The sequence below is a fragment of the Cheilinus undulatus genome, linkage group 2 (assembly GCF_018320785.1).
Source record: "Cheilinus undulatus linkage group 2, ASM1832078v1, whole genome shotgun sequence".
In the NCBI taxonomy this organism is placed as follows: domain Eukaryota; kingdom Metazoa; phylum Chordata; class Actinopteri; order Labriformes; family Labridae; genus Cheilinus; species Cheilinus undulatus.
The window spans coordinates 46,532,589-46,547,028 of record NC_054866.1 but is presented as its reverse complement, the minus strand read 5'-3'; the positions used below and the strand labels follow the sequence as shown (position 1 = coordinate 46,547,028).

The window sequence follows — 14,440 nt, the reverse complement described above, 5'->3', positions numbered from 1 at the left end:
TTTTTGTTGCCGTGGTATCAAACAGGTGTCGGTATTGATTTATTTTCTCTAGAATGTTATCACAGTTAATGATTCCCATTTAATGGCAACCATTCTTTACAGAAAGATAATATCGAAGTACATAATGTGCTTTGCCGTACAGCTAAAAAATATCACAATATTTTTCTGGTTTATGTTGCCCAGCCCTAGATTAAGCAGATCCTTCTAGGAAGTTGGAATCCTAGAAATCCATTCAAAAGAATATAGAGTAACAAAGAAATGATTTGAATTGAAAACTATCTTTTGTATCAGGCTACATCAGGGCCACAATCTTTTCAGTCACTGTTTAGAAGAACTCATCTTTTCAGTCACCTTTGCTATTGAAATGTTGTGATCCATCAGGTACTGTAAGGATGAAAACATGGTGTCCCTGCAGGGCCTCCACCTGTCAGCTCATGTGTTTTGACCATCACGGTCACAGCGGTTCGCTGAGAGCACTGCCCTCTGCAGCTGTATGATCAGGAGGAGAAGATTACGAGACACTGCTGTGATTTATAAGCTCAGCCTGGAGGTTTCAAAGAGAATTTTTACTGATGTCTCAGTTCCTATTTGGATGTAGGGATGGTTTTGGCCCAGTAGTGAGGCATGAGGAGGGGCTCAGGGGGGAATGCTTTGGTTTGTGAGTCAGAGAGTTGGTCTGAGTCAGGCTGAAGCAGAGAGTTGATGGATGGGATACGGGGGCAAGAGTGGAGGGGAAAGAGTTCGGAGGGGAGGTGGCAAAATGTGTAGCGATGAATCTGAAGAATGGCATGAAAAGGAGGCTAAATAGGAAAAGGGCAAAGGCTCGGCAGTGAATGGAGGGGCTGAATTACGTAGCGTTAAAAATTCACAACGATAAAGAAGGGAGTGAGAGGAGGGTAAATGCTTGGACTGTGTTGGGTATTTTTGGTATGTGCATGTCCACCGACATTTAACATCTGAGCTTTTTCTACCGGGGGGAGTAGGAGTAGAGACGGGGTAGATGGATGCAGATCATGAAAAAAGTGTGGGACCTCGAGGGAATTCGGGGGACAAAAGGGAGGGGATGGAGTAGTAAAGCACAAATGAATCACTGGAGACAGGCCACACACATAAACACACAAGCACAGTTTAACTACAGCCTGCCCTCTCTGTCTACCTCTGCATTAAAAGGTTTACAAGCTTATTATTATATGAATGCAGCCCTATGAGGCAGAAAGTAGGGCTGTTTTTGTTCAATACTGCACTGAAAAAAAACAAAGTCACGGTCACACTGATTCTTAGAAGAGCTCAGCCAAGCTTAAAAATAAAGGGAGGAGTGACTTTTTACACCAAAAAGCACACAGAGACAGCAAGGCAGTGAAGCAGAGACACAGCGGGCCTCTTCATTTATGCACACTCCCAGAACAAGCTTTGTGAACGCTCAGTTGTGTTTGTGTGTGGATTACAGGCACATTTACAAGATCAAAGGTGTACTTTTTCCATGAGTAAAATAAGTTATGACAAAGTGTGCTGCTTACACTACAGGTCTGTTTTCTCTGACTGAGAGATGTGCATTTTCGTGGGATAGACTGCAATGGAGTCCTGGGGGGGGGGGGGGTCACAGTGCAGGGTTAGAGGTTTAAGGTCAGCCATGAAACAGACTAGGAGGGTGGGTTGACAAGCTTGAGAAAATCTTTACAAGCATTACCACTCGGTGAAACAAGCATGATTTATTCTTATCCTGAAATCCAAGAAACACAAGCCAGGCATGCTCAATCTTTCATTGTTTTCACTTTTATTGTTTTTATTAAGACAAGGAGTGGTTCTTCTTGTTCCTTCCTTTTTACTGCCCATCAGACTGCACAGTTGACTTGTGGGGGCCAATATTCAATCAATCAATCAACTTTTATTTGTAGAGCCCTTTACAACACATTAAGTGACCAAAGTGCTTTCCAATAAAAATATTAAAGGCATAATTGGGTTTAGTGATTATCCTTTAAACAGGGCACAGATATGTCATGTTTAGTCCAAATTTCTTTGCTTGCACTGTGGATGCTAGGCATGAATGTGATATGCAAAACATCCTTGATAAAATTGAAACTGTGAATGTTTTTCTTCTTCAAACCAGCATGCATACTTCAGCCTCCACTTCATCAAGAATACTTCTCATTTCTGTCCAGTGTGTCAAATGTAAGAAAAAGCAGAAGCATCCTCATCATAGTTATGATGACCTCTTAGTCATTTTCTTCAGAATCCCAGACATGTCAGTAGATGACCTGCAGGCCTATCACTAACATTTGAGAGAAATCCTGAATATTTCAAGTGTTTCTGTTGAGCTTTCCATGCTCTGACACTGTCGGAGCTGCAGAAGCAGCCTTCAGCTAACAAGGATCCTTTGTTTGGGTATCAGCTCTGTCCTTCCCAGGTCGGCCTGTCTGTTAGCCCGGGACACAAGATAACGCGACTCATTCAAGAGACAGTGTGGTGTTGGATGAAGTCTAAGTTCACCCGCTGTTATCATACTACATTTATCAGAAGGAGCACACAACCTAATGAGGATTGTAGTGGAGTGGAGATTATTTGATTAATTGATATGTCAACAAGTATTCTAGTAATCAATCATACAGGTGATCCACCCAGCAATGGAACAAAAACTTTGCTGTTTCCAGACTCTCGTGTAAAGATTTGCTGCTTTAATGACTTGAATTAGGGGTGCACAATATTATGGGCATGGTATTAGTATTGGCTTAAAAGATTGATTATCGTATTGGCAGATATGAACATTTCTACCTGTATGTACCGTCGATATATCAACAGTTCATTTTGCCTAAATCTTGTTTTGATAAAGAAATGTAGTCGAGGTCTAATTCCCTTTTTTACAGCTACATCAAGGCTAATCGCTACCCTGGCAGCAGCCATTGGATACACTGGCTTACAGTACAACTCAACTCCACCTGTAACTATCAGAAACTCATGATAAAACGGGCCCAGAGAAGCGCAAAAGCATCTTTTCCATCATGAAAAGTTCTCAGTGATGTTGTTTGCTCTTTGTTTAAATGTGGTCTATTTGCGATAAAACTGTTGCTTCACTTTAGCAACATCCAAGCTAACCGCTACACTGGTGGTAGACATTACCATTGGTTCACAGTACAATTAAACCTCACCCAAAGCCCCCCCCCCCCCCCAATTCAACTCCAGCCTTTTCCACGTCATTACCCACTGTCTTCACCTGATTTCCTTATGTATCCACTGTCTGTCTATTAAATAAAGGCATAAAAAGCCCAAAGATAAATCTGAAAAAAGACCGAAGACCCTAAGGCTTAGTCACTGGAAGCAGCAAAAAGTTGCCCTGAAGAGATTCCTATAAACCACTAATCAATTCATGGACCTAATTCCACCTTTTTAAAATGTGTTAAGTTTTACTACTGCGTTGTTCAATTGTTCTTCTTTTTTTTTACCTTTTCTCCATCAAAGATTTGGAGTTTGACCGGAGTCCCACGACAGTCATCTCTTCACTGGGAAAACCTGTGACTCTTCACTGCACCCTAAAAGGTACAGGGGGTGAAGAAGAAGACCCCCCAGATGTGCTCTGGTTGAGAGATGGCATCACAATTCAAGACGCTGACACCAACCAGTTCCAAGTCCACACCGGCAGCAACAGCTGGACCATAATGAGCACGCTCAGGTAGGCCATTCTTTCTGGCACACGTGTTAGCTTCTGTCACTGCATGGGATTTAATGACAAAGCTTCAAGTGTTGTGAAGAAGCCACACCTGGCCTAACAATGTCACACATGCATCTGCTGTGATTGTATTTTTTCCTGTTCCTCCACTTTAGCTCTTCACCCAGTTTAACCAGTACTGTAGCTGGATTACATCACAATGTACCTGAATGTAAAATAGCATTTTTGTCAGCTACAGCATGCTCACATCCTGTGTTTTACTCATATTTGTTAATCTGCTGTCCCTGTGAAAGAAAACTTAAATAGATTAGAAAAAAAATTCTACATGTCACTCTCTCTCTTGCTTTATGTATGTTCTTGTATTATTTGATGGGTAAGAACAAACATTAATTGAAGTCTCTGCATCTTTCTGCCTCAATATCCGTACTTTATCATCTTTTTTTCTTACTTGATCTTTATGAAACTTGTCTCATTATATCTTTTGTCCAACAGCATTGAAAAGGTCCAGCTTTCTGACATGGGCTCCTATCGCTGTGCCGTTCTATCAGAGAGCCACCAGACTCTGTCTGAGGAGGGAGAAATCCAGCTGGAGGGTGAGTTCATCTTCAGCCACAGCTACAAAAACAAGCAAGTCTCCTCTGAGAGACTTGCTTTTGTTTGGATTAAGTCAAGACCCTGATTCAGCTAATTCTTCCTCAGGCCTTCCTCATTTCTCTGTGGAGCCCCACCACATGTCTGTAGTAGCTAACCTATCTCTGAGCCTGAGATGTGTGGCCCATGGACCTCCAGAGCCAGTCAGAGTCATCTGGCTGCAGGACGGAGCTCCTCTCAATTCCCTCACGGACCCGGTGGCCCTATCGCCTTCAACACTCAACCTCACAGGTATCATCTATCACTCTTTATTACCCCAGCGGGCTTAAGCACCATGTACACAGCTTAGTTGAACCATGAAAACATAGAACCTCAATCAACTCTTCAAGGACTCTGACTTTGACGTGGTAGAGCCTGATGTGAAATGACTGGTAAAACAGGCTGTAGCTCATAAATGTTTGTATTTCAATTGGGACTGCCAGATGGTAAAATTTTTTAATCATGATTCATCTCAGCATTTCTGTCGTTAATAGTGATTAATTGTATTGTTTTATGGCATTGTAAAATTCCATGTTTTTGTATTTAAAACTACTGACTTCCTGTTTGGATACAGACCTGCTTTTATAGGTGGATCAAACACTAAAACCTAAACTTAACCACAGAAAACTAACTTTGTATGGCTCTTTAAGGAAATAAGGGGACACTTAAAAGAAAATGACTGACCTCACAATAACTTTTGACTTATGCACTGAGCTGTCTGTGAGTTTTTAGAGTGAAATGAGACATTAAGGTGCAGAGGTGGAGGTATTTTATATCGCTGTGGCTGCAGGGAGACATTGCAATGGCTCAACCAAAGGGACATTAAAGCTTGTGATTAATCATTTTTACAAGAAATGAATGCCCTCATTATGGTTCATAATTATTCACAATTATTGCAATTAATCTTGACAGCCCTTGATATAATGGTCATTGCTTGTTTAAGTTGTCAAAATGATACCCTCAAATGGTTTCAAGGAAAAACTTTGAAAAGCCTGAACCAGAATATAATCAACATTTTTTCTTCGTGAAGGACTAAACCAATTGAACTTATCATTTAGTGATTTACATGGACTGAAGTATCCCAGTTATTAGTCATATTTCAGTTTTGATCATATTTGGGATGGTGTGTTTACATGTGCAGAGAGAAACCTGGTTATATCCCTGCATCCATAAGAAATACTAGTAGCCTGTTTTTTTTTTTGTTTTGTTTTTTTTAACCAATGCATCTGCACAGGAATCTCTGAAACTTCATTTGAGAATTTTGTGTTTTTCGTCAAGGAAAGATCCTAATTCATACACATCTATAATATAGACATAGTACTCCTATTTTTTTCAGGCTGTTTGCCATACCTGTTCAGAGGTTATCAGAGTTGTTATAAGGGATATTAGCTTTTAAAAAAATGATCTTATTTATACTCAGAATTATTACAATTATTAACTTAAATGCAGGTAACAAAAAAACTGCAGAAAAGAGACTGAGTGGATGGCAAGGACTGAAAGGGAGATTTCAAATGAATAAGCTAGCATAACTTTAAGTTTGGAGTTATTATGAATATTAGGTGATAATTATTATTTTAAATCACTAAGAAAGTTTAACAGATGCACCAAGAAAGAGCTAAGCAATCCTGCAAGTCATGAAATAACTGTCTTGGAATCAACTTCACAATAAAAGTGTTATGTGAGAATGCAGGTAGCTCAAACTGGGCCTTGAGAATATCAAGCCTTTACTTTGAACAGTACACTGGAAGAATTGTTATTACTACAGTTCAGGCCTGGGAAATATTGACAGATTTATCAGGATGCTTACTGTGTGCTGTCCATAAATCTTCAACTCGCAGATTTCTGACTCTGTAACTCTTAGCAGTAATTCTCTGTCTCCCCAGTAAACTACGCTTATGGTTCATTAATAGATGAAAAATGTAACTGTTCAGTTACATTTTTCATCCATTAATGAAAATGTAACTGTTCAGTTCTCTGTTTATCTAAATATGAGTTCTCCAGGTGGCAAAACAGTGTTTCTCAAAACCGAATTACTGGCGTATCCCGTTTTCTAAACATGTATACATGCACGAACAGAAACTTGGAGACTCAAGTCAATGTAGACACAGTCTACTTATCAGTTGAGAAGTCTTACTTCTCAATTGATACAGAACTTAAGTTAAGCACTGAAACTGCAACTTGCCGAGCAAAACAGTAGACCTTTAAATTACTAACAGTCATTGGTTTCATTTAACCCATTTAGACTGATTAGAAAGTACTGCTTGAAAAGCTTCACAGTAATGATCTTCTTTAGTCTTAAAGACTTTCATGTCCCCCCTCTATGGATTAAACAAAACCACCAAATGAGCGCTCCCCAGAGCGCAGGCTGGCTGGCACAGTGCCAGTGACTCCATTGAGGACGTGTCTGTTGGTTGTGTGGTCGGTGGGTGAAGGCTGAGCATTAGGCACGAGAGGGGCTCGAGAGGGAAGGACAATAGATGGGCAGAAAAACAAGGGATATAAAAGAAATAAAGAGAAAAAAGGCTGCTGTTACTGCCTGAGTGCAAACCACAACTGCCTGCCAGCTAGCCGGTCTGTGTCAAGTCCAGTGGTAGGAGGACAGGCTGAGTCAGACGGAAGGAGGGAGGAGCAGGCAGCAGAGGTTGGTGAGAGGATCTGCTTTGACTCATCACAGGAGACTGGCTGGACCAGGGCCCGTTTGACGGTAACCTACACTCACATCTATGGAATGGACAGCTGCTTTGGCAGACCACAGGCCCAAACCAGGGAAAACACAAATAATCTTTCAAAAGGCCCATAAAGGGAAATGGCATGAAGTACATGCCAACCATGAAGAAGTCCAGAGCAAAACACATCCATGTGGCTCGCAGTTAGACAAAGTTTCCATCATGATTTCATGAACAGTGAAGGAGCTGAAGCTTTCTAGTCCATCAGTTTAAGCGAAAGGGTTACATGTTGATCATGGCAGTTTGGTGCAAGTCCTTAGTAGGCAGTGACTTAAATCTTAAGAGGACTAAAGACACTAAAAACCACTGATGTATTAATGCCAGGTGACTGTCCTGATCAGTCAAATACATACTGGGGCTACAGTCTGTGTAAAGTAAAGATGCACCTGTTGTGAAGTTTAGGGCAGATACCTACCAACGTCCGAGAGTCAGAGTCTTTCGATCCTTGGTCCTCTCAGTCTTACTATACTCTTGTGAGGCCTGGGCATTGACTGATGGCCAGAGGTAACAACTGGACCAGCTGGACTGGCTGGCACCTGGCACACTTTCCAGGGCATGATCAAGCTCACTGCATACTGGCCAAGGACCTGGTGGGCTGGTCCAGACACGGGGGGCGGCACATCTGTCTTGGAGGTTTCAACTTGGAAGATACCTGGAGAGATGGGGCATGGGCCTGGCACAGGCCTGGATAAAGTCCATCAGGAGGCCAGAGCAGTACAGGACCAAGGTTGAGGTGCTGAACTGAGCTCTTATACCTGACCTGACCTGGGCATCCCTAGTGTAAAGCAAAAATAAGAAACTGGCCTCTAAACTATTATTATGTTGATAAAAGGTTGATGTAAACAAATAAAAAGACTGAGAACTATGTTTGGCTGAATGATGGAAAAATGGTGCCTTCAAATGGGGTCATGTTTACCATGTTCAAGAGAAGAGACCACACAAACTCCCCCCTCTTACATTATCCGGGACATTGTAAGAAGAATTCGTGGACTGTGAAATGTTTGTTGACATCAGAAGTGTTAAGTCCTCCAGATTTCAGTTTTTTCAGGTTGAAGAAGTATTGCACCATCTGTGATTTGAAAATCATGGCCGGATTTATTAGGATTTAATCTACATTTCAATTAATTGCTCAGGTTTATTAAAACTTCAGCTCAGGAGACCTTTGTCATATCCTATAACAATGCAATTTTAAGTAAAATTTCTCCTGAATTATACACAAAGATGGAAAGTAAATTGATAATATTATGAAATCTAAGATGCTGGAGTTGTAACCAAACTCTGAATTTCAAATAACTTGAGAGCTAAATACTTTCTGTTATGATTCACATGTCAGCTGAGGGAAGGAAGCACTAAACTCATCTCCAGCTGACATCAGCACTGTTGGTCAATGCTGGGATGCTTATTTGTTCCTCCTGGTGACTTATTCTGACACTTTCAGCTTTCAGGGGATGTTGTGTTGTGGTTAGCTGATGGGGAAGGGAAGAGACACAAGTGCGAATGGCGCAACTCTGAGATGGCCTGATGAGGAGTTAATTCACCCACACAGGCAATGGTCATCACACAGCCCTCCCTTCTTTTCCTCTCTCACAATCCCTCACTTCACCCTGTGAGGATCGTACCCCCTGTTCTTTTTCCGGCCCAGCACAATGGAGGCATGGTGCCGTCGGCGCAGAGCAACACTGCGTAATGCCATGCAAGTGTCAGTTTGTGGCTGATTAACAATGTTAGAGTGTTAGATAACCGTGATAAAACACGAATGTCACATGTTTCAGTGTGTGTGGTTTTCAGCCCTTGTTGTGTTGTGGAATGACTGAAGCGTGTATGAGCACGCTCTGAGTCACTTTGTGAGAGGACTCATTCTTTGTTGACTGTTATTGTGTGTGATCGTGTTTTGGCCCCTTCAGAGGAGCCCCAGCCACTTTGAGGCTGCAGCTTTTTTCACCTGGACTTCAACAGGATGGCCTCTCAGTTTGAGAGACTACACAGCAAATTGTTTCTCTCCCTAAATAACTTTTCTTTGCATCAGAAAACAAATTTGGACAATTTTGGACAATATAGGTTATGGATCCCAAGTCTCCTAACAAGCCAAACAGCAGTTAATGTTCTGTTAAGTTTCACATTTTAGTTGTGACTTTTTACAAATCTGGTACAGAAAGGCAGTTCTTGGCCTGAAAGTGCTCTGGAAGTTGAAAGGCAATCATAAACAAACCTTTTTGAAAGAATTTTAGATGTTTGAAAAAAAGCTTTGAAATGGTATTGAAACAGCAGTTTGATGTTCCCAGTTTCCAATTGCATTTTAATTTGCAGCTGGATTTAAATCAGTTTAATGTAGAATTCTTTTGACTTGCTGTTCACCAAAACTTACTGTATTTAGTATTTACCTCAGCAGGTAAGAACAGAAACAGATTTGAAATATGAAAAGCTTTAAGGATCATGGCTTAACCAGTTAATATCTATATTTCTATTATTATGTAAATTGATTCATGTCACGAATTTAGGGGAAGCAGGTTTGCAGTTGTCCTGTTACACATACTAGCTCATCAGTATGTTTATATGCACTTAGAAAGAGTTGAACTATAATGGGAGACCAAGCTGGACTAATATGAATCGATATGAGGTCACTAATTAATGGACCACACAGATTTAGCTGGACCCAAGTGCCATCCAATCTGGACCAATGCGTACCTGTTATGAACAATGAAAGTGAGACTTTTTAAAATCAGGTTATATGTTCATCCTTCTCATGGCTGGTTAAAACCAACATTCCTACTTCAGTGCACTCCCAACCATTAAATGTGGTAATGTCGAACATTACTACGAAAAGAACACGTTTTTGAACAACCGCACTGACATCTGATCTAAGGAAGCGGGAAATAACAACTAAAGCCAGATATATTTGATGACACAATCATTTTCTGACCAACAATACTCCCTCAAAGTTGTTTTGGCTTTAGGTCGACATATAAATCCCTTGATGCCTTCAGAACTGTCTGATAAAGACCTGATTTCAGCTCAGATTTAAACTTTTAACAGGATGATGAAGAAGGAAAGAGAGAGAAAAGCACATTTTAAAGCTGTTTAATGTTTTGAGATGTTTTTATTTTAAAAATTGACTCTGACAATTAATATTCAGAAAACAAGAGTGGGGCTAACCAGCAGTTTATCTTTTATTACATTTTTCTGAATTAAGCTTTTTGATATAAACCAGGTACTTTTCGAGAGCTGGCTGTAGGTAGCCTGATTAGTCTTTAAATTGTCTACAAACACTCTTTTACTTGCAACAAAAATAATTTACTTTCATGATTTATTGGTATTTTTATGCTATTTAAATTTTGTTATTACCTGCATTCCATAAAATGTTGTTAATTTTTGATGTTTTAATAAACGAGACTGAATCACATTACAGGTGAGATTAAATTATAACCTGGATCTTCGCTTGAGGAAATTGGACCTCTCAAAATTTTAAATGGTGACTCCTGACTGAGATAATGAGATGGATTAACTCGTATATGCAGACCTCAACCAGACCCAAACTGCACAAGGCGTTCTGTGCATGGTCAACAACCTGCACTCCAAGCTTTTGCCCAGAAGTCAAATGGCACAAATATATCATATTTGTACCAAAATTAAAGCAAAAAGTGTACAAAATTAACTGTAAGGCTGTTCATGTCATCACTGCTAGATATACATCTATTTATCTGCTTGCTAACATGTTAGAATTGTCAACTTGTACTGGATCCAGTAGTAACTAGATGAAAGAGTGCATATTGCCACCTAACATTATAGAGTCTGAAATACTTCTGTAGATCAGATAGTTTTGCCCCAGTGCTTGTTTATGGAGGCAAGCACAGTAGTCCACTCAAATGGCCTAACTGAGCTGTAACTGTAGCTCGTGCATGAAGGCATTCCCTCCATGATTCCCATCGAGTTGGAGTTCAGAAGACTAAAGAGCCTTTATACTGGAGAAAATGTGTCAAATTCCTCTCTGAAGTGGAGAAAATGTCATTAAGTGAATGCTGTCACCCCTGTGCACCTGATGTAAATGGCCAATTGTAAAAGGACTTGAGCTTGTATAGCACCTTTTAGTCATCTGGCCACTCAAAACGCTTTGTACACCACAGGTTACACTTACCCATTCACATCCATTCACTCCACATTCTGATAGCTGAGGATGCTATGCAGAGTTATCATCAGTATCAAATAATCCCATTCATACTCATTCACAAGCCACTGATGCAGCAGTAGGAGCAATTTGGGGTTAAGTGTCTTGCCCAATGACAGATCAACAAGTGACTGTAAGGGCTGGGCATCAAACTCATGACCTTCAAGTTAAGAGACGACTGACTCCATCTACTGACTGTCGTCCTTTTTAATATTTTACCAGTGCCCCATTGCCTGCATTAGCCACTGCTAACAGGCAAATACAAACCCTAAAGCTTGTCATAAATAGTGGGCACAGAGATGGCTTTATATTCAATTAATCCATTAATCTTTGTGTGAGGCCAATTGAATCTAATAATGACATGAGAGCAATGCTGAGGCTGTCATTTTTAATATCCACGTGGATGTTGAAGTCTCCTACAACAGATAAATTTCAGATAAAAACTCAGTATAAATACCAGGAAGGCAGCTAATATAATAAATAAAACTGACTGAGAGGATTTTGAAACTGGATGGGGAAAATTAGAACAAGTCTCTTCTTTAGAGGTATAATTCAGCCTTGGTTTAGGGTGCATTAAGAGGATTAAACTCAGCGACCACTGTCTGGTGGTGTATTGTATTAATATGACTGGGACTGGTATTCAGTTAAACTTGCATGTTTGCCCTATGAAAACTATGTCCCTCTCACTATTCTCACTTTAGTTTGAACTTTCTCACACCAACACTGAATGCAACTCAGCATTCAGCACACAGATTCTTGGTTTAAATATTCCAGCTTCATATGCGCATGTCTTTTCTGTCCAGGTTTAAACAGAACCAGTACCTTTTCCTGTGAGGCCCATAACCGCAAAGGGGTGGCCACTTCTGGATCTGGAACCATCACTGGTAAATGTCACACAGTTAAAACATTTCTATCAGCCCTCTTTGTTTAGTTTGAGTATTATTTTCCTAGAAACCTAAGTACATGATTCTTCACTGCTGTATCTTTATTTAAATGTGTCTTTCTTTTTGTAGTTCTTCCATCCAGGCCTCAGAATGTGAGAGCTGTAGAGATCACCCCAACCAGTCTCCGTTTATCATGGCAACCTGGGTTTGGAGGCGACTACCCCATAATTCGCTGCTCTGTCCAGGTGAGACGACATGGAATCAATGTGAGAAAATATAATCTCTGCAACAGTTTAACCTGCCTGTTAAAGGAAGCATTGCTCCGCCTTTATTTATAGCATTGTGTTGGCCAGAGCTTTACCTTTTGGTAAGTGTAGTTTTAAAGAAAAGAGAGCTCCCTAGTCTTTTCTTCTTTTTAACTCATCTTCTACCCTCCCTGCTTTATTAATGTACCAGTGGATCAGGTTTCACTCTGGGAAAGTGGCCTCTTGGACTAATCGTAGCGCCACTCCCTCCCTCTCCCTGTCTTTCTCTCCCTGCCAGTGTCTCTCTACCACTATGTCGCTCTTTAGCCTCTACAGATTTTAGCAAAGAGGAGAAACGTTTTCTCCAGGAGAAGGGAGCAGTGCAGCACCACCCCTAAACGTCTGGTTCTAATAAAGCTGCCCCTCATACCCCTCGCTGTTCTTGCCTCCACCCTCCCCTCACCCCCTTACCCTCATGGGGAACAAGGCGAGGGGCCGGCTTCAGGAGAATGGGGCAAAAATCTGAATTTAACGGCTCATTGTGTGGTGAGGAGAAACATGAAAAGCATACTGTGTGTGGAGCAGAGAGATATGAATGTACTGCACAAAGAAGGCTTGAACAGAAAGAAGAAAGGCTGAACAAAAGAAAGAAAGAGACATAAAGAAATGAAAAGAACAAAAGAGTAGGAGAAAGTTTGTCGAAGAAAACAGGAAAAGGCAGTGACAGCAGGTACTGTAGGTCTGAGCCATACAAGGGGAATTTAGTCTGAAGTGTGACTCAGTGCTGAGCTGTACAATTAGATTTAACCCAGTTGTTTACAGACTGGACAGTGATTCATCGTGTAAGGAATGGTTTTCATTCTCTCTCCTCACACACTCACGTTCGTAAGACTTAAAATTTTTCTGGATCACACCACCAGCTCACACCATGACTCACCCAGTTTCTTGTGACCCCTTGATACTCGTACTGTTTTAAAGTCTCTCAGCACACTTACAGGCAGCTCGGAAAAGTGTCACTGTTATCTTACTAAAGCTTTCACTCCAAGATAATGCCATTGGTGACAACTTTTCTCTTGCACGTACACAACTCAGACGCAACTGATGCAGTCCTCTTTTAACTTCTACCATACCCATTGGTTTTGAGTGCTTTATTGCCCGTTGGAACAGAGCCACACACTAGATAATTTTCAAATCTTAAACAATTTAAAAAAAAATTGGTGAGCCCAAATGGCAACCTCCATGTGACAGCGCAAAAAATTGCAATACAGCGAGTGTCCACTTGGGGTTGGCTGCAGGAACACCAGAAGTCACATACACAACACACGTTAAAAAGCTGTTCTTTACACTAGAAATAAACTGGTTTACAGCCTGGTTCAAAACAAAATGTGTCTCATAAGCTAATGTCTTCATGTCCTCACACTGTACGGGCGGTGATTTTTTTGTACCACAGTTGTTTTGATTATACTTAGGAAAAACCTCACCGGCCACTGATTTGCATGTCTCATTTTATGGACAGATAGCTTGACAGGCAGAAGCTACATCTTTCAACCAGAATGCTAGCTAGCTGACAGGAAGTTGAGCTTAGTGGGCAGGCCGTATTTCAATATTTCAAAAGCCGCTGCGGATTGGCTTCAAAAGCTGTTTTGAGTCTGCCTATTGTCTGTCAAACAGCTTACGTCACACAGGCTTTGTGCAATTCTTTTTACAGTTTATGGGTAAACCACAGACATAAGGATAGTTTTCAACAAATTTTTATCCCATAATTCTTTGAGGGCACACACTATGCTACCTGGCCAGACTTTTATACCAAATAACTGCCTTCTGTCCTAAAACTTTCACATTCAAGACCCCCAGACACAAGATCTTGCAGAAAATTGTGAGGTCAAACCTGACTTCATAAAAAATAAAAATCAAACATGGAGGATGATCTTAACTCTCAGTTGGCTGTCCTGGCATGCATCTAAGTTGCAGCTAAAAGAAAAAAAACATGAACAAGAACCTGTGTGGAGGGGCGCAGATGGCCTAGTGGTTAGGTAGCTACCCATGTATGCAAGCAGCCCGGATTCAAGTCCGATCTGTTGGTCTTTTACCACATGTCATTCCCCACTGTCTCTTCCTGTTTCTGACTAGAT

The 14,440-nt window shown here is 40.9% G+C and overlaps 1 protein-coding gene across 2 annotated transcripts in view; it reads left to right on the top strand.

Moving 5' to 3' along the window:
* LOC121518121 (tyrosine-protein kinase receptor UFO) overlaps positions 1-14,440 on the top strand; it is a 49,502-nt gene that overhangs the window by 8,995 nt on the left and 26,067 nt on the right. For both annotated transcript variants that reach the window (XM_041800351.1, XM_041800341.1), the window contains exons 2-6: positions 3,454-3,664; positions 4,154-4,254; positions 4,361-4,543; positions 11,983-12,063; positions 12,193-12,308. In XM_041800351.1, coding sequence (XP_041656285.1) covers positions 3,651-3,664; positions 4,154-4,254; positions 4,361-4,543; positions 11,983-12,063; positions 12,193-12,308 — 495 coding nt within the window. In that variant the 5' untranslated portion in view covers positions 3,454-3,650. The remainder of the gene's footprint in view (positions 1-3,453; positions 3,665-4,153; positions 4,255-4,360; positions 4,544-11,982; positions 12,064-12,192; positions 12,309-14,440) is intronic.